Source organism: Taeniopygia guttata, chromosome 1 (assembly GCF_048771995.1).
Source record: "Taeniopygia guttata chromosome 1, bTaeGut7.mat, whole genome shotgun sequence".
Lineage (NCBI taxonomy): Eukaryota > Metazoa > Chordata > Aves > Passeriformes > Estrildidae > Taeniopygia > Taeniopygia guttata.
The window spans coordinates 40,225,406-40,246,184 of NC_133024.1; the positions used below are offsets into that span (position 1 = coordinate 40,225,406).

At 36.4% G+C, this 20,779-nt stretch overlaps 1 protein-coding gene across 2 annotated transcripts in view; it reads left to right on the forward strand.

Moving 5' to 3' along the window:
- ARHGAP42 (Rho GTPase activating protein 42) overlaps positions 1-20,779 on the forward strand; it is a 138,669-nt gene that overhangs the window by 44,576 nt on the left and 73,314 nt on the right. For both annotated transcript variants that reach the window (XM_032747579.3, XM_030269749.4), the window contains one exon: positions 2,792-2,853. In XM_032747579.3, the coding sequence (XP_032603470.3) occupies positions 2,792-2,853 (62 nt within the window). The remainder of the gene's footprint in view (positions 1-2,791; positions 2,854-20,779) is intronic.

The following is a 20,779-nucleotide window of genomic DNA, read 5'->3' on the forward strand; positions in this document are numbered from 1 at the left end:
AAGGACGTTGTTGATCTACATTAATGTTTAAGCTGTTGGTACTGTTAGTTTGTTTCTTTATGAAGCAAATTAATTAAAAGACTTTTTAGTTAAAAGTTAAGAGAGTAGCTTTTTTTTTTTTTTGGTAAATAAAATAATGGGAGCCCTTTCTCCTGGACAAGGGAAATTTTGCAGCTCATTGTTGTTGAGTTGGGAACACTCCAGAGAGAGCAGCTGGCAACCTGTTGTGATTGTGATGAATGAGACCACAAGCGTACATCTGGGTACCCATTGAATTGTTTTTGTTTATTGGGCATTGCTTTTCCCAGGCATAATTTCCATCGTGTTGCCAAATGTATCTTGCAAGTCGTTTTGAGTAGCCCTTAAATAAAAAGTAGACTGTAAAACTGTTGGGATTTTTTAGTTAATATTGCCTAATAACTTAGAATAAAATATTGAGTCAGCACTTCATCTTCCTTTAAATAGGTCACCAATTACAATAATTCTTTATTAAAATAACTAAAAATATCTTTATATTTAATCTGTTGGGCTGCACATTGTACTTCATATTATTGGTTTTTTTTCAGGATTTATTTCTTATCAGCATATTCCCATGACATTTCTTCTTGCAAAATACTTGACTTCTTCCTCCCACCCTTTTTTTTATTTACAAAGTTCACTTTCATTCTTCTATATCTATCGTGATTAAAAAGAAGTAGATTTTTAAAAAATGTAGCATTACTAAGAAAAGATTGTCAGGCTGGTGTGTAATGCCTGGGTGTCCTGACAGACAGTGGGCTGCATCTGACACAGACAGGTCTGATTTCTAAATTCCCTTCCCTTCCCTTCCCTTCCCTTCCCTTCCCTTCCCTTCCCTTCCCTTCCCTTCCCTTCCCTTCCCTTCCCTTCCCTTCCCTTCCCTTCCCTTCCCTTCCCTTCCCTTCCCTTCCCTTCCCTTCCCTTCCCTTCCCTTCCCTTCCCTTCCCTTCCCTTCCCTTCCCTTCCCTTCCCTTCCCTTCCCTTCCCTTCCCTTCCCTTCCCTTCCCTTCCCTTCCCTTCCCTTCCCTTCCCTTCCCTTCCCTTCCCTTCCCTTCCCTTCCCTTCCCTTCCCTTCCCTTCCCTTCCCTTCCCTTCCCTTCCCTTCCCTTCCCTTCCCTTCCCTTCCCTTCCCTTCCCTTCCCTTCCTCTGTGCAGGTGTCTCTGCAATCACAGTCCTGCAATCCCTTCCCAAGTAGATTGATGTTTAACTTACCAGGTATATTTGGGCTAAACCAAGAACTCATAATGGGAAAAAAAGAATTATCAGCAAACAACAACTTAGAGGTCAAGATATGCAAGTGCAGCATCATAGTTACAAAAAAAAAAAAAAAAAAAAAAAAAAAGCTATGTAATTTCTTGCAGAAGAAATCGGAACAAACAGCAAAGTGTTCTTCAACTGAAAAAGTTAAGAGAAAGGAGAATGCAAGGATGACCTCTGCAAGGTCCAGATGGTATAAAGACAAGAAATTATTTGGGAATGGTCCAAAAACTAAGTAGCAGTTTATGAATGCAGACAAGGCAGCTAAGGCAAGCCAGATACTAGTTCCTTCTTAAAGGATCTATTCCAGTACTTTCTAGAAAATGTGCTTATTTCCCTAAATCTTTTAGAGATATTGAGAAGGAATAAAGCCATATTATTGGAGACTAACACAAAAAACATTTAGGAAGATGAAAAGTTACCTAAGACCTGGAGTTCCATTAGCATACTGTCAGCACTGTATGTTGGTTAACTGAAAAATTTTTTAATCCTGTTCTTTTGAGAAACTCTGAGTTCTGTTTCCATGTTTGTTTTTTACCTCGTTCAAAATGATTGAGATTGCCTCAATTTTATTGTGAGAAACTGTATTATTTAGCAATCTGTATTCTGAGTTCAGAGCTTTAAACCACAAAATGTAGCATCCTCTCATTGGCAGCAATTACTACAAGTTGCATCAGGAGAAAGTAAAAACAGATACTTAGCTCTCTTCACATGATTGGTCTCTGGGATTGTCACCTATGGGACTGTGATGCTGAATCTGAGTAACCCCTATGCCCTTGAGAAAGTAATACAAATGGAAAGAAATACTTTCTAGACAGGTTTGTACCACTTGCTTACATGAGAATGAAGTCTTCAGAATTTTCAGAATGTTTTCCTCTATCTTGCCCTCTTTTAGGGGTTAATTCTTTTATTATGTTTCCATTGACTATGCTTCAGCCCTTTGACTTCTGTTTGAAAACAGTTTTGAGCAAAGACTATGTCCCAGTTGGAACAGAATTCAAAGCTTATAAATCAATCATCTGTTTGGGTCACCTGAGACCTTGTCTTTGTAAAACATAAAGCCAAAGAGCAGTTAAATCTAGACACTTGACAAATGTTGAGTTTCACTTTTTTACCCAAGTATTTTTCATAGTTCTTTCAAATCCTTGTTCTCCCACCTTAGTGGGAGAAACTCAACTATTTTCTTTCTGCTCCTGGTATGCTAAAATGAATTTTGTGTCTGAAAGCAGAATTATTCTGTTTTGAGACTGATCTTTCCATGTTTCAGGAAATTCAGTTTGCCACATTCCATTAAAAAAATTATTTTTAAAATACATATGACTCTTAAGACTCAGGTTCTTTTTCTTTGCTCTTGACCTGCTGCCTGCTTCAGTCTATCTTGTTATAAGGCTACTGATTACATTGCAGTATAAGAGAAATATTTTGTCACTGTAGCTTCAATCCAGATAATGGACTTACTGGGTCTTAAAAATCTCATTTTAAGCAGAACATTCTTTTTCTTTGTTTTCCTTTCAGCCCAGTCATTGAAGGAGTTTGCTCGGCTCCTGATTGCTGTTGAAGAGGAGAGAAGACGACTGGTAAGTTTGCCTGCAGTAATCTTACATTTGGCCTCTCCTTGAGTAAAATAGTACACTTTTTTCTATTCTCCCTGAAGTGATTTTTTAAAAATTTTATTTGTGTAGTAGAGGTTAAGTACATCATAAGAATTATTTTGAATTCTTACGAAAAGGCAGAATGCACTAGCACAAACTGCAGCAATTTTTATTAAACTATTCAACCAAAGACTTTTGTGTCATTTTAAAAATTGTTTTCTCTCAATTTCCTACCTCCCTGCTCCCTGACCCAAAATAAGCTTTGAATGCTGGTGTACCTTTCCCTTCCTGCAAAAATCTTGTACTGGAGACATAGATCTTTATTTGTATTTAATGAAACACTCTTGAGTGTTGTCCCATGAATGTGTGCTAGTAATCCAAGAATTGGATAAGAAGAGAAAGCAAATTCAGCAGCTGAGAAAAACTCTTGTAGAATGCATTATGGATCAGTCTTGCCAGAGTCATCCATTGATAGGGTGTCCTTATGCCGTTTGCTTCTGTTTCCTGATGTTTGCTTTGAATTTTATATTTTTATTCAAATATAGCTTTGTTAAAGAAGCTTTAAGTGTATTTTTATGGAACTATTAAAAAAAAAATCCAGGTAAGCAGTGAAGCTGTTTTTGTCCTTACTTGTGAGTCAGTCATGAATAAAAGAGTGAGCTAAGAATTAACATCAGTAGGGGGACTTTAAATCTCATGAAAGTTTAACTAGCTCTAATCCATCCAAAGATTATGTCTGTCCTGATTTTCCTTTCTCTTATGGGTACTTAGAACTTTGAGGTAAGACATTTATGACTCAGACTGGAACAAATTTACTAATTCAGAAAAATTTTATGTAAATTTGTCTTAACCTAGAAGTAAATAGCCATAGAATTGCCCTCCCACTATTTCTGTTTATATAAATATTTTAAAATGGCAGCATCCTAACATTTATTTAGTACAGTTGCATAGGTAATATCACTTAAATGTATAAAAGTATTTTTTTTTTTTTTACTTTATGTGAAACATTTTTTCCTAGGTAGCTGGAAGAGTAAGGTGAGTGTTCTATACTTACCACCTTAAAAGTTGGTTAGGAGAACACTTATTAGTTCCTTAGTTAAACAGTGTTTTTAAATTAATAGCTTTCCAGTTTAAGTTAAAGATTGTTATGAGTTAACTATTAGAAAAAAAAAAAAAACAAGGAATAGGTGAGGGTTTCATTTTTCAAACTTGTTAGTCTTTCATAATATGTAAAAACATTTCCTATTATTTTCTCTCTTTTCTTTCCCCTCAGTTTTTTCCCCTCAGAGGAGTCACTACTGTTTTCAGTTTTAGAAGTTTATGGCCTCTCTTTGGTTTATAATTTGAGCTTGCCATATAATGTTTTTTTAAAAGATATAGGAAGGCCTTTAGCATAAAAGAAGGAAAAAAATAATATTATTAAGTGAAAAAAGACCAACCAGATGGAATAATACATTTTGTTCTATATCAATATGATCTCCATGGGAATGCATGTATTGTATAGCTGAGTGTGGTAGGTTGACCCTGGTTGGATTAGTGGTGCCCACCAAAGCTGCTGTGTCATTGTCCTTCTCATCTCGGCAGAGAAAATACAAGGGAAGGCTCATGGGTTGAGATAAGGGCAGGGAGAGATCACTTGGCAATCACTGTCATGAGCAAAACAGACTCAGCTTGGGTAAATCTGCCTAATTTAATGACAAATCAGAGTAATAAGAAACAAAACCCAAATCTTAAAGAAATGTCTCCTGCCCCTCCCTTCTTTTGATGCTTTACTATAATCCCAGTTCTCTATGTCCTCCCTGCCAGTGGCAGAGAAGGGCAGAGAATGAGGGCTGCACTTCTTCCTCCTCATGGGGAGGACTCTCACACTCTTGCTCCAGTACTGGTCCCTCCCTTGGGGAACAGTCTCCACAAATTTCTCCAACATGAGTCTTTCCCATGGGCTGTGTTTCTTCATGACCTGCTCCAGCATGGGTCCTTTCCACAGGATTGAGCCCTCCAGGAACAGGCTACTCCAGTGTGGGTTCCCTCAGGGTCTTCATATATGGAAAAGCTGCTCTTGATGAGAAATTACTTGTAATTACTGAATAACTTTTTGTTCAGTTTGGAATAACCTCATTCAGTTCCCATTCCCTGTCCAGCATGAGAACATTGAGGACACACAGTTTTCATGGTAGTTATATTTGCATAAGAAAGTTTATCAAACTTAGAATTTCTCTAGGTTTAAAAAGTTTGAGGTGCCTGTTGGTGGAATTTGTTTAACTATTACTGTAGTAAAAGTATCAACTTTGTCAAAGATGTGGGTTTTTTATTCCCCAGTTTCTTACTGCAGTTTTCTACATGCCATCATAGAATCCAGAGTTTCCTGTAAGGATCAGTGTGCCAAATAGATCCCTAGTATAAGTTTTTTTGCTTGAAAAACTTGCAATTTAACAGTGGAATCTTCAGAGTGCTTTTGCTTACTTCTGAGGAAGTGTGGAGCATTACGTATACCCTAAGATTTCTCTGCTGAAAGCAGTTAAAGTCAGCCAATTTGCAGCTTAGTGACAATATTAAACAAAGTTCTCAGCTGATGGGAAAGCTTGAGGCATGGCATGCAGGTCCTTAAGAATTTAATTTCCTTCTGCATAAAAAGAGAAAACATGCAAAAGTTATTTTAAAAAAGCTTGTTCTTTTTGACATTTTGTAGAAGGCTTGGAGAAAAACAGCTAGACAATGTTGTGGCTATTTTTGGATATACTTCATTGTACTACTTTCAACTTTCTTTTAATTCTTGTAGCATTTGATAGTAAAAGACACATCCTCATACAGGATGTATGAGAGTATGGAATGACAAATATTAATTTTGCATACCACCTAATGGCCTTATTTCCCTGCCTTGAACTTTATTTTATTAAATTATGAGCATACATATAAGTGTATTAATCAGATTTGACTATAAAAAGTCTAAAAAAGTATATATTCATGTGACTAATTTATTTCTAATCTGATACCTATTAAATTCTTCATAAGTCAAATTATATTTTTGTCTTGGTGAACACACTGTTGGAGTGCTTGTCCACTGAATGTATAAATGAAGTGTTGCCAGTGGTCAAGGAAATAGTTTGAGAAGTATTTAGTAAGTCTCTCCTTCCTGCATAAAGAACCAGAAGGAACTATTTTTTTTTTAATTCAGAAGAAGCTAATGAAACAAGACATTATGAACAGTATTATTGGGAAAAACACTGAAATATAAAGTCAAATGTAACTGTATGTCACATAAATACTCTGTTTTGTAAGGCTTTGTGGCCAATATTACTGGCAGCACTAATAATATGGTGATTATTGCAAGTCAGTTTCTTTTATCCTTGTCTTTTATTCCTTGATGCTAGAAAATGGACAAGTAGTCAGAAAAAAACAGAGGCCATGCATCACACATTTCCCCTTAAAAAGAAAATAAAGGAAAAAATAACTCATAAGATACCTTCTTTTATGATGTACAGCCTTAGGTTTTGATGAGATCTGTCATTTCGTGGTGGTGTTAATTTAGTGATGCTGTTGGTAAATGGTGCATTAAAAAAACTCCAACTAAACACTAAGCAATACTCTTGGGCTTCACATGTACTGTAAATAGGATAAAAAGTCAGATATATCCCCACTACATTTCCAATGACTTCAGCAGCAAGCCATCAGGGATGTAGAATAATGACCTCTATTTCCTAGTGTAGAATAATGACCTCTATTTCCTAGTGTTTATTAGGGAACAATAGAGATGCTATAATTTAATCCCATGTGAATGTTTGAATCCTTATCAAGGGAACTTACTTAAAATAATTTCCTTCCTCTTTCACTGAATTTGCGTTCTTTTTGTTAAATGAGTGACATATTTTATTTTACAGATTCATATTTTATTTATGCTTCCTATTAATTTTATATTGTTAGTAAAATTAATAACAAACATAAATGATCTGTGAGTAAAATAAAATGCTACTTCCTTTTCCTTTTGTAGGATTATTCTGTGTTGACATCAGTATAGATTAACTGGTTCATGCTACTAGTCCTAGAGATTCCCTATATGTGTGAAGCATTGCAATGCGTTCTTTTGAATGTCAATGTTGTCTTGCTGGAACTCCCTGATTATTTCTGAGAGTTTTCTAAATACAAGACTGAAATAGGCTCTTAATTCTTAAACTCCTTGCTATTTATCCAAGTGTTTTTTTGGTTGTTGGCACGTGATGAATGGCCCCAGAGCTTTTTCTGTCTGGCATCATGAATCAGTGAGATTCCTGACCAATACTAAACACTCCAGGGGATAGTATAAAAATACTGACGTGGATACTTTTGTACTCAATGAACATTTTTCTTTATAAAGTCTTCCTTTTTGTATCTAATAATCTTAATGCTTCAGACAGTATCTCATTTTTGTGGATTTTTTTTTTTTTAATAAACTGGATGTTCTCATTGTGGTTCTGTATTTGCCCTCACACAAGGGGTTTGATGCTATCTGCTTCCAGAGAAAGCATAAAAATATTCAGTTTCAAAAGCTGCACTTGAAGAAAAATAAATGAGCTGTTGAAACCAGCCATCCATGGAATGGTACATAAAATCAGATACTGAAGGGCACAACATGTTGTTGAGCAGAATTAGCCTTTTCCTTATAATGCAAAATGTGTTACAGATTCCATCAGAAGAGTAAGCAGTCTCTCATCCACAGAGGCAGCTTATTTCTCAGTTTATACAGGGGAAAAATAACATTGCATGTACTTATCACTCTGAGACTGCAGAACAAGCACCTGGCATTTTGTTTTGCATGGTGTTTCTCAAATTGCAAAAAAATAATGTTTGATGGTGTTTTGATATACTTGGTAACTGATTTCAGTGTGTTTTACCTCTCATGCAAGATTTGGCATTTAAATTAATCTCCTTGGTAGGAGTCTGCTGGGAAGAACACTGAAAGCATATTACTATAAGTGAAAAAAAATGCCACAAATAAAAGGACTTCTTCGAAGTTACGACTGTTTTTTGTTTCTTTATTTTTTGTTGTTCCTTCTACTCCCTCTCCTCCCACCATGTTTGCTGTTTAAAATTAATTAAAAGCACCTGAGTTTAGCGAGTTTTTTTCCTTATATTTAAGATGGCTGTACATCCTATTGAGTCATTAAGGTAGCATGGACTGTGTTGTTGACTAATGTCTTTGGAAAGACTATCTGAATTTCTGCATCAGATTACTAATTTGGAAATACCTCTTTGAGGTTTCTATTGAACAAGGATCAGTAAATCCGTACTGAATTTTTAAATTTTCTTGTAAAAATAATTTTTACCTACATTTATCTATTCATTTTTTCACCTTTTCTTCCTCCTATTTCATCCCAGGAATAGCAGAGAACACATTTGATATTAATTACAGAAAAATCCTTCTCTTTGTTAGGGGAAGTTCTGCAAGATAGGAAAATACTGATTTCAATGGGGTTTTGTTTGTTTGTTTGTTTTTGTTGGTTTTTTTTTTTTTTTTTTTTTTCAACTATCAGCTTACTGTCCTCTGAGAGAAATCATTAGGAAAATTACTGGAAACAAATTGCATGTTTTCACAAACCTTTTTGGAGAGCCCCCATTTTGAATACTTGCTATATACATTTCTGGCCAGAAAGTATCTACAAAAGACACAGAGGAAGGCAACAAGGAAGGCTTAACACCTAGAAACTGAGAATGAGAAGAGACTGCAAGGAGGTCTCTTTGATTAGTTTTAATTCAAATAAATTATATCAACATTATTTGAAGGCATGTGATTCATTAGTTGAAATGGCATCTTTCAGCACACTTGGACTAGTCCTCAGCAACAGGCTAACACTTCAGCCCTTGAAATCAGATTTTTCTTTTCCTTGCTGATACAGTTGTCAGTCTTACTTTGTAAGGATAAACAAGAACATACATTGCAAAATTACTTGGAGAATACTGCAGAAGCAAGAGTGTGCTCGATAGCATTACATAGTTTCCTGCTGTGTTTTAACTATGGAATGACTGGAGGAAATGTGCTACACAGGATTTTATCTAATTAGCAGTTTGCAGAACCAGCTTTGCCTTAATTCTCAGTCAGCCTTTCACCATCAAAATAGGGAGATTACTTACATGGAGTTCAGCAACACTCAGAAAAATATTTCTGTATTCATATTAATTGCATATCTGTAGAGTGTAGACCTTTTGAGAAAAGGTCTTTCCTGTTGTGCTGGTGCGAATGTTTGTATGACTGTATGGTGAACATAATTGGAGAAGTGATGCAGCTGGAAAAATAATTCCTCTTGCACTAACTTTCTATTACTTCCTTCCCATCACTACAGTGCGCACAAGGAAAATGAACACCTTTTCAGGGCCAGAATTACTATCCAGAAAATAGTAATTACTTTGATGTAATTGCTATCAAAAATATAATAAAAATGTACCTTCATTTCTTTGCATATGTTGTCTCTGATCATTATAATTCATATCTGAAATCAGCAGATCTGCAACAAGTGGGTTCTTGTCTAGAGGGAGCTTTGCTTTCAATGCAGCTTTCCCCCTTGCCCTGTCTTGGTCTAGAAGGAATCTTGTTTGCTGTCTTTCTCTGCACTGCTTAAGTATGAAAATACACGTGTTCAGTGGGTGTTTCTTAGCATTTGTGCTCAGTTATAAAAAAAACATAAAAACCAGAGTAATAAAAGTAAACAGTTCATGTTCTGTTATCATTAAGGTAGTTTAACATATAACATCTGTATGTATTTCTGAACTTTTCTCAGATAAAGAACATGTACTAAGCCAGACAATTTAGAGACAAAATTATGTCTGCTATTAGTACAGAGCATTAGCTGGCTTTTCCAGATAACACTGCATCAGCTGCCATAATTGTACACTTGGTGCGCTCCTAATTTGTTTAAATCTAATTCTAATTTCTCCAGTAATAGTCACAATTTAAAATAATTTCTTTCATTATTTTTTGTGGAAATTAAGAAAAAGCAATCATCCTGGGACATTTGGGTATGATAATTTTTAAAAGATCAAACTGGTCTCAACAAGTTGCAGCTAGAGCCTTTCACATCCCTGTAACTGCCATCCTCTGGAATTGAAAATACAGGTCCATATTTTCTTTACCTTTGCAGAAGGTACCTCCGTTCACTGTGTTGTGACAGAACAGTACTATTAATTCAGAATATTTTCCAAGTTTTATGATCATGAAGTCAACAGAGAACCTACTGTTCATGTTTTGCTCTGTATTTCTTAGCAGCTTTGTCTCTACGTTTTTATTTTTCTTTTGAAAATGTGAGTTATTTGCTGTTGATATGAATGTCCAGAGTGCAGAGCCTTTTGCACCCTGTGCTCCTCATCTTAGGCCTAGATAATTTCATTGCCTTTAAACCTACCTGTTGAGGAGGAAAGCAATTTGACTGCTTTTAGAGACAGTCTTAGCTGTTTTCCAAGATAGTTGTCATAGAGTTGATTTGTGACAAAGTTATTTCCTTGTAGTAAGCAACTTCTTAAGAGGTGTGAAAATATAGATCTCCTGTATTGATATCTGCTGTTGTTTTGACTGGATAGTTGGCATCAAAGAGTGATCACTTATCTGTCTTGATAGGGCTAAGAGACCCTGAGTAAGACAGGAGAGTGGGAATAGGATAATTGTTCAAGAGGAAAGGAAAGGGGAACAGAGATAAGGGGATTTATAAGATTCGTGTACATTCCTTTGCCATCTTACATAAACAGTGTTCAGTGTGCAAATAGTATTTGCATTTCAGTCTTCTACAGAGAATGCAAATTAAGAAAATATTTTTTAGAAAATATTTCTAAGAAACAATGTGTGTTGCAGGAGATTAGTGTAATTGGTTGTTAGCAATTACAGTTTCCCCTGCTTTCTATATTCAAGGTGCGTGTATTTGTATTTGCCTCCATATGGATATACAATCAGAGAATGGTTTGGGTTGGGAGGGATCTTCAAGATCATACTTCATCTCCTCCTGCTGTGGCAGGGAGGCCAGACACTAGACCAGGTTACTCAAAGCCCCATCCAGCTTTCAACACTTCTGGGGCATCTGCAATTTCTCTGGGCAACCTATGCCAATGTCTCACCAGTCTCAAATTAAAGAATTTCTTCCCTATATTTAATCTAAACCTAACCTCTTTCAGTTTAAAGACATTTCCCCTTGTGCTATCCTTGTAAAAGGTTTACCAGCTTTACCTTGCAGCATTTTTCAGTGACAACATTCACAAAAGGAGATTACTTGCTATTTCCAGTTTTGAAGAGTATCGTGGAGAGAGATATGAAATGCTGTCTTCATTAAAAGTACAAAATGAAAGGCTAGTTGGAAAGACCCTTGCTACTTGTCATTTTGTAAATCTATTTTGTTCTCAATTCATATGTTCACTCCATGCAAGCATTTCACTGCATGTAGTATTGCATTGCATAACAGCACTTCCCAAAGATTTGAGAAGCATTCTGTGAGTAGCGTTGCTGGAAGGAATTTATTTTAATGACGTTTTAGTCTTCACAGAAATGTCGTAGTTGCAATATTAGTTTGTAGATTCTTTTGCTTCCACCGCAGTCACTAGTTGTCTTTTCAGATGGCTGTTGACCATCTGAAAAGAAAAAAGAGAGAGAAAAAAGAAAGAAATATGTTTGCACTTTTAAAAGAGTATTTTAAGGGAACATGAGTTCTGGATCAGCCAACCTTACAGCCTTTAAGTTTTATACATTTATTTTCTGACTACAGAGGGAGGGAATGGAGCCGGTTGTAGAAGAAGATATGTGCTGTAACCATTACTAGCTTGTAATCATGTCACAACATGCTGCTACCTGACATGCTACCACTTTCTAAAATTTTTTAATGGATTCTGAATTTATCTGCAATTCTCCTGGAAGTACGAAAAAAGGTGCTTCATTCCTACAAACTTAATTTTTAATTTTCCTTCATTTAGTCTGATCTTTGGAATGAAACTGCTGTATTTGTTTTTATGTAATGTCCTGGGAAATGTGATTAAAAACAGAAAACAACACAAGCACTTTATGTCCCAATGGGTGTGTAGAAACAAATATGCCTTTATTTAAACCAAACAAACACTAGCCAAACAAAGCCCTCCACCTTTTCACAAGGAAGAAAAATATTCTCCTTTGAGTAATCTGTGTAATCTTCATGGGCTCATAGCTGTGTTACATACAAAGGTGTTTTATATAAGTATTTTCTGTTAGGATGTTGTGTTAGTATTTGCAGAACACTTAGGTTGCCTTTATTATACTTTTCAAGTGTCTGCAGAGGCTTCAGTTACTGTTATTTTGAGAAGCTTTCTTGGATGTATCTCCTGAAGCAAGTGCTTTTGCTTTGAGCTAAGACTGAAACAGATTAACAGTTTTGTCTGTTTTTTGGCAGCCATGCCAGTTTATTATGTACCCACTTCACAAAACTGACCTGGCTAAAAGCAAAACAAACAAGATATTTACTGGTTATTTTTCAACCATGTTGCAACAGACTGTTTCAGTGTGACAGCAACAGAGGACAGAAAAAGAAGTCAAAAAGCGGATGAAGGGGCATTTCAAGATCAGCAAACTGCTTAAGCTAGCATGATCACCAAAATAAATGACTACAAATCTACTTCTTGGTGCAGTATTTGTTGCAGCCCTGCTATTACAAGTAGGTGCACTCAGGGAAAGAGATTATTTTTCTAGTGTTAAAAAGGAAATTAGAGTAGAAATCTGGAAACCATGGTCACATGGTCCTGAGGAAAGTTTTGAAGGATGGGGCCACGGAGTCTGGTAGCCTAAAGGATTAAAATATTGTGAGAGCTATCTTTGGGTAGCTGTTCTTTAGTAAAAACTATTTTTCAAATAAGTTTGAGTTTCCTTTCTGGATTAAGTGGAGGTGGCCCATCCACCTTGGCCAAAATGGGTAAAACTTTGGCCCAGTTTGTTGTCATGTGACGTGTCATGACGGGATCTCATGGAGTTGATGTGAAAGTCCCTCTGAAGTCCAAGTGTCACAGTCAGTACAGAGTGGGCTGCAGCCAGCCAAAGCCTGCAGCGGGCTCTGGCACTGACCTGAGTCTCCACCCATCCCATGGCCCTGGGCTGGGGCCAGCGCGGAGCCAAGAGGTGGCCGCACACAGGGTCAGCCCAGAGCTGCCCGTCCTGCACCGCTCCTGTGCGCCTCCCAACAGCACTGCCCCCCCAGCTGCTGTCAGACCCGACCACCATTACCATTCTGTGGCTAAAGGCTATGTTTTCACCAGGGATACTATTGAGGGGGTGGGGGAGCTGTTTGATAGGGCGAGACCATCCATAATTTCCATGCTGAGGCAAAGGTCAGCTCGGTTTCCCTGATGGGCATCCAGCAGGACCACAGGGAGGTGTGACCTCTGCAGCTGAGCCCACTTAGCAACGCACAATCCCTTCTTAGTAGAGTCACAGTTTAAAGACACCAGGCTAGCCCTTTCTCTCCCCTAAGCTGCCTCTTACACTATATTGAGACCTTTTTACAAACTAGATGAGAGCTTTCTAAGTTGACTTATTTTGTTAGTTGTATTTGCATGAGAGGATAAAAAAAAAGGCTAAAAAATCTGAATCTGATACTATTATTAGTCCGTTTGCTCTAAATGTCTTGTCATGGCATATATCATGACATGTCCTGTGTTCCTTTCTTAATTCTGTGTGCTGTTCCCAACATACTCATTTTGAATTTTCATCACTGACAACTGTCAGACCCTTCTAAATTATAACTATTCAGCAATTGAGCCTTAAATAACATCTGAACATTCTTCAGTGTGTTAGCTACCAGTAAAACTTAGTATGTCAATAGTAAGGCGAAATGGAAAGGTTTTCTATGGATCCTATATATATAAAAGCTCCCTTACCTCTGAGTAGTTTGCAGCTGTGGCTAACCTACATTTTTTTCAGAATACATCTTAAATGTTCATACACGTGCTTTTGTTTCCTGAAAGGATACATACTTCCACTTTCAACATTAACAGTTCCTGGGCATAGTACCATTACAAACAGCTAAGCTGATTTTGGCTTTATGCCTGGATGTGTCCATTCACGAAGTAGTTGTTAAAGCAAAATTCAACTTCTAATTACATTAATCTCTTTGAGTAGCTAATTTCCCCAGCACCAACTTCTTTTTCTTAGTTTTTTTTGGTTCTGTGTTTTTTTTTTTTTTTAAACAATGCTTTTTGGGGTTGGGTTTTGTTGGTACTGAAGAGATAACAAATAGTTATCTCTTCAGTGTTTTATTTCACAGCAGCTGTGCAATAGAATGCAAAGTGATTCCTAATAGTAACAGATCGTAGACCTATTAACCCCACTTGTGCAGTTAGTGGCATTGACCCGTGAAGACCTACATTGTCTGTGAAGGTGCAAATTAATTTTCATACTGGAAGGCAGCACATGATGATCACAAATAGTGCAGGGCCAGCTGTAAACCAGCACAACTTCGCCTGGCTGCTTGAATTCACACCCTCACTAAGAGCAGCAGACAGGTTGTGACTGCTTACACAATTGCTTAGTCCCCATAGCCACCAGTTAGCCACAGTTAAGGCATTTTTAGTTCCCATAGAAGTGATTGCATTGATTGCTAAAAGAGTAAGTATAATATACTTAAGTCTTAAATACTTAAGACCCCTTTCAGTTTGAACTGTTCAGCTTCTCAAGTTCTCACTCTGATTTGAAACTTTCTTTGTCTGGGAAGTGTGGATGCTGCTTACATCATCTGACTAAGAAGAGACAGTCATCTGACAGGAAGAATTTAGGCTGAATGTCAGGAAAACCTCACGATGAGCTGCATTGTGAAATACTTTGCCAAAGAAAATAGACTTTGCCAAGGAAAATGTCCAAGGCACAAACTGAGATTAGGCCAAGTGTTGGAATATGTGATGTAGAAATTGAGTAAGTATTTTATATTGCTCAGTGACCATGCATCCCTCTTAGCCTGGAGCATGGTTAATCAGATTGTCATTAAGTATCTTTCAGTAAATTATTTCAAAGGTGTCCATCATGGTAATGGCTAAGACTATGCTGTATTTCTCAAAAAGACTCCCACAGTCTTTTTTGAGGTAGGGATTATGGGGAAAATGGGGAACAGGCAGAAGTTGGACAATATCTAATAAAACAGTTTTTCCGGTTGAATTTGAGAGTAACATTCTCACCCATGATATTTGTCCCAAGAGCAATTTGTGTGAGGCTCTAAATAGGTTGATTTCAGTATTTAGGAGCCTAAATTTCTATGGAGGGGTCTGTAGCTGGCCATTTTTATTGCTTGTTTGTTTAAAGAAAATTAGAGCCAAATTGTCAAATATAACCATTTCTGGCAATTTGAAAAATTTATTCATGCTCTCTGACAGATTCTGAAGTATGAAAAATTTAAAAGAAAATCCTAGCTGCAGTAAACATTCCTGCCAACATTTTGGCTTCCATGTTGGGTTAGCTGTTTGCTTATTTTTATGTCTCACTGCTAAACTTTCATTTTGTTTATTTATTTGTTTCAAACTTTAAATTTTGAGGTGTTTGTTCTTCAGACTCAGAAGTTGTTGCTTATGACATCCAGGCAAACTCTTGGTCTCTTAAGAAATGTGTCACTAATGAACAGCTTGTCTATCTGCTTTAATATGTCCAGCTTTCGTCTAGGAAGAAGAAACCTACACTCTTACTCTCTGTTTTTTTAAGGAAAGACTATTTAAAGGCAGTTTAAGGAATTCTGACAAATGAAGCTTTTCAAAATAAATGTTGTGATGAGTCTGGCAGCTCAACATCCCTTAAGGAATAATCTGCACTAATTAAATAACATTGGATTTACTTTTCATGGCAAGTTAGAAAGTTCTTACTTTGATTAGTGAAATGTTTATTTATTCTTTTATTGATTTCCAACTTTCCTTCCACATCCTAATGGACCTCACAAGGAGGCCTGTTCAGGGCACATTCACTCTGCTCTGGAGAGGTTTTCTTGACATCTGCACAGTGAGGGAAACAGGCCTGGCTGCAAAATTTACAGATCAGGATTTGGAAAAGCAAAGAAACAAAATAATAAACATACGGAAATGATTTGGGGTAACTGTTAAGAAGTCTACAGCCAGATTAAAAATGTCTTGGAAAGTTTAAAAAAAGCTTTTTGTAGAGTAAAGCTTATTTGCTAGGATTTATCTTAATCAGATAATTTCTGTAACTGTTAATGCATTGAACAAAAAAGTTAAAAAAGCCACACAACTTTCCACAAAAGCAGAGATTTCTTCATTTCTGCAATTCCTAAACAGAAGAATTTGCCCTATAGAAAAAGATTTGGGTTTGTATTGTTTACTCATTTTTCATAGGAAAAAATGTTCCATGTGATAAATGTTTAAGAAGGTAAGGATACTTGTAATATCCTAAAATATCTACTTTTGACAGAGTACTCAATAGAATAACATACTATTAAAAATGTTGTGAAGTGCAGTATGCTTAAATTCTGAACCAGTTTATTTCTTAATTAATTCTGTGCTCCAGTTATGCTGTTTCCTGTGTTTATGTAGCCATTTCCCACTTGATAATATGTAATGTAAACATTCAAGCTGAGAAATTTTTTTGTTTGTTTGGACAACCATAAAGGGGCATAAAACCAGAAAAATTTTCTTCTGCTGCCTGCCTGAAACTACATTCTCAAGCTCCTTTCCTTTCATTATGATTTGAACTATCAGCCTAGTCAAGAGACATGCACTGGTTGTATTAATGGTAATGATAAAAAGATAAATGCCCAGACTTGCAGGTGTGGTGGTGTTTGTGGTTGCTTTATCTTTTACAGTTTTTGCTGAGTTACAGTCTGTTGAGTAAGCTGTAAAAAAAAATGGTATGTCTTACTGGATGATTAGCTACCTACCATGACCATCTCCACTGCTGATTTATGTCTTCTAAATATTTTCAGGGGGGTGCTAAAGAAAAAAAGGGGTAAAAAAACCCAGCTGTTGTTTTGGTTTGTTTTGGTGGGTTTTTGTTTGCTTGTTCTTGGTTGGTTGCTTAATTGGTTGATTTTGGGTTTTTTTCACTTCCATTTATCACCAGGTAGGTTTTTTTCCTCCAAAAGGAGGAAACCTGTAGCTTCAGTCATCTTTGTAATTGTACATATACCAGAAAAAGTTAAATGCATTCTTTAACACTTTATAAAATGTTCCTGTCTATGTAGAAAATAATTTTGCTCTTGCAACTAAACAAGTCTAAGAGACAGGAGAGGCTGTGAGTGAGAGGAGGCAGAAGGGGCACATAACTGTTTCCAGCTTAAGTTAGTGCCAGTAGCAACAGAAACCCCACTGAGCTCTTGCCCACTGAAGGAAAAACAGGAATATAGGACACAGAGAAATCAAGTCTTTGAAGTGTGTCCTTGTACAATGAAAGAGTAGGTGGCATGCATGGTCTTTGTTATGTGAAAGGATTTTGAGAGAAATTAAAGCACTGCCATATCCTGAAAAGAAATAAAAGCACAGGAGGAGATACAAAAATGGAGCCAAGGTACAACAAATTTATCCTTATATATTATCTTCTAGTGGGATTTTACAATAAATTGCAAGGTATAAAGCTCAGCTGGGTCTTTCCCCTTTCCCTTTTAACTCACTGGCCACTGCTTTCTCTAAATCCATTAAGAACTCCTGTAGGGGCAAGATGTGAATATTTTTTCACGTAAATGAAAAATACTGGAATGCATGCCTTGATGTACAATGCTTCTGCATTTGAATTTTACCTTACAGTGGTCAATGCATGTAGAGTGTATGGGTACTCATAAACAACCAGGTTCTCTGTAGCATCTATGCACTGCAGGAGCTCTTTTGGGAAGTTGCTATGTGTCATTGTGCTTGGTGCCTGCTCAGGAAAATGTATTTGGTGATGGCTAACATTGCATTAGAGTAAGTCAGTCTACTTAAACCCACACATCAAGGAAGTGAATGAAGAAGAACCAGTTGATGCCTTTTGGTTTCTAATTTCTGAACACACTGAAAATGAGGCACTTCTTATGACATTGTATTAGGACTTTTATTGTCAATACCTAGAACAAGAATTTTACAAAATATGTCCATGTGAGAGTTTACTAGTGGATCAAAACATCTTAGAGTCTCATTGTAAATGTATGTTTCCTTCAGATTGGCCAAGTTTTTTTTCTGTTTTCAAGTGATCTCTGTCTTCTGTGTATTAAATGTAACAGTACTAGGGTCCCCCCTCCCAGCAGATCAAATTTAAACATCTTGCCCTTCAAGTTTTTGATGCTGACTCTTTGTAGTTGAGCTGAAGGAGTGATGGCAAGTCCTTTAGTAGGCACTGCTCAGGTACATTTGGTATTTTCATAATGAATTCAGGTGTCCCAGTTTTGGTATTAGTTTTGAATGCTAGGAATCTTGAATTCTGCTTTTTGCCTTTAGCATACAGAGGGAGCTATGTTATTTACAAGAAGGATAGCTCATGCTGTATGAACCCTCTAGCTGTTAAAGATTACTAAATCATGGAGCTAGGACTGTAGCTTGTCGTGTTTGTTCAAAACTCAGTGTTTAGAACAGTGCTATAATGAAAATTTCATAAAATTGATCAAGGTACTCTATTTTAGATGTGCAGCTGTGGCCTGAAAACATGAATTAAAGATAGCTTAATAAAGGTAATGTTATAGGAATTTAGTTTACAACTCTGTTGATCCTTAAGTTGCTTGAGATAGGTCATTCTTTGTTTTCAGATTGGTTCAATGGTGCTATCAGTAGTAAACTTAAATACTTCATGCTGTCACTAAGGTAATCCTCTCAATACCTGCTGAGTTTTCTGAGCAGCCCTGAATAATTCTGATCCTTTCCTGCACACAACAACTACATTTAAGAATCACCGTCACCTTAAATTTTGCTCAGAAGCTAAGAGTGTAACAAGGATTTGAGCATTAATACTCATTGCATAATTCTGTCAGCTTTCACATACTATCTCCCAGAGCACATTGCAAAGCCTTTCTAGAAGTTGAGAAGGTCTGAATAGTCACTGTGAGCTCCGCAGCTGGTAGAGAAGGACATCCTAAGCTTCACTATCAGGATGATATATACATGGATGTTACAAGTTTATTCTTCTGTTGCTATTGAAGTACCAGGGAGTAGCAGCTGACACAGTAGGACCAGCAGGCTGGGATTGGCTTGTGCAGCTACTGCTAGCAAAGTTCTTTTCCTTGCATACACTTCAGCAAAGCAAATTTCAAGCAGCATTTCCCTCCAAACTTTTATTGCTAATGAGGGCCCTTTATTCAAATCAATTTCTTGGCAAGGTGCATTGTGAGAGGAATGAAGTCAATTTTGTTAAAAGTTACTGTGGGAGGGCAGGAGCACTATTGTTAAATCCATGTCTGGACAATTCCCTCGGTATCATTCTTTGCATCTAAATTTCCCCATGAAGCCTAATTTACAACATGCCAGTATTTACATCTTTATTCAGTACTTGTAATACTTGATACAGAGTTTGACATTTGGAATAGAGTCTTGAGACATGAGAAGAGCTCTGGAATTACTTTTGTTATTTTATTCAGGCTTGCAAAGGGAAGGACAGAAGTTAAAATTTAAAATCAGTGATTTTTGTATGATAATAATGTTTGAATATTTACCCTTACCAATTCAACTACATTATAAAGAATAACTTCTCTGATTTTATTTGGGCCCCTCTTGTACACAGATGTTTCTTCTGGGGACTATCCAATGTTCCAACAAACACAGGACTCCTTTGCCATTTCATGTGCTGTGAGTGGGAGATGACAGGCAGCTTATATGCTTGCTCTGAATGCTTTAAAATCTAAGATCTGATTTCCTTCAATTTAACACATGCGAATGGTGTGTGTTTATTACTGGTCATAAAACTAGCCAAGCCTTTTAATAATTCATCTGGAATTTTTTTTGTCTTGATACTGACCCCTGGCATTCAATTTATTGAGATTATTACAAAATTCTAGCACACTCTCTTTTTTATTTCTCTTATCAACTGCTCTTCTTTGTCCATTTCCATGTTTGTCTTCTGAATACTTTGTGTTGCATTTCCAGAAGGCTGTTTTCATTTACATTGGTATCATTTGTGGATCATAGCATCTAAAAGTGTTTCTACAATTTTTTCTTTAATATTTTATTTTAAAAGGTGCTATAAATTTTTGGTATAATTATTTCATAAGAATAATAAATTTTAAGTGTCTTGTAAGAATTTAAAGACATTTTTGAAGGTTACCATCACATGGTTTTCCTATTGTAATCTAAGTTTATAAAAATCTGTTAAATATGATGGTAGCTGGAAAAGATCCAGTTTGGTCTTATTTGGGTCAAATAATTGAGGTATTTAACCTGTTTCTCCATTCACCTACCTAAAGAAAATTAAATATAACAATCTTTTGGGATTTGAAGTAAAATAAAGAATTATGAGAAAAGAGAGTATCTGACTTTTTACATGGAGCATATATGTGGAACATGACTGTTTTCAGTAATCCGTGTTTTCCTAAGCCTTTGTTTTGTGCATCTTGAAGATATAAACCAGAATTAACATAAAGGTATTTGTAGCAATTTCACTTCAGCAATTCCCAGTGCTTGAAAGACATCTAATATTCCTCCTCAAACAAATCTACTTTCTGTAGGCAGGTGACTTTTTACTAGATGCTGTAAATAATTTTTAAGGCTTTCCATAAAATGTATTAGACGTCTCATTGCCTCTACGTATTATCAGAGGCAGTTTTTTCACTGGTCATGTGACAGTTTGTAGCCTCTTACTTTACTCCTACTTGGAGTGATTGATAATATAGATCTATTGCACTTTAACCCAGCAGGAAAATTTGAGCATGAGCTTTTAAAATGTAAAGTACATTCGGTTTGCCAAACCAAACCATCTAGTGGAAGATGATTATAAATGCAATATCTGTCCACATACAAATGGTAGGAATTGAGTAGCTTCTTCTTGGTGCTGTTTAAAGTC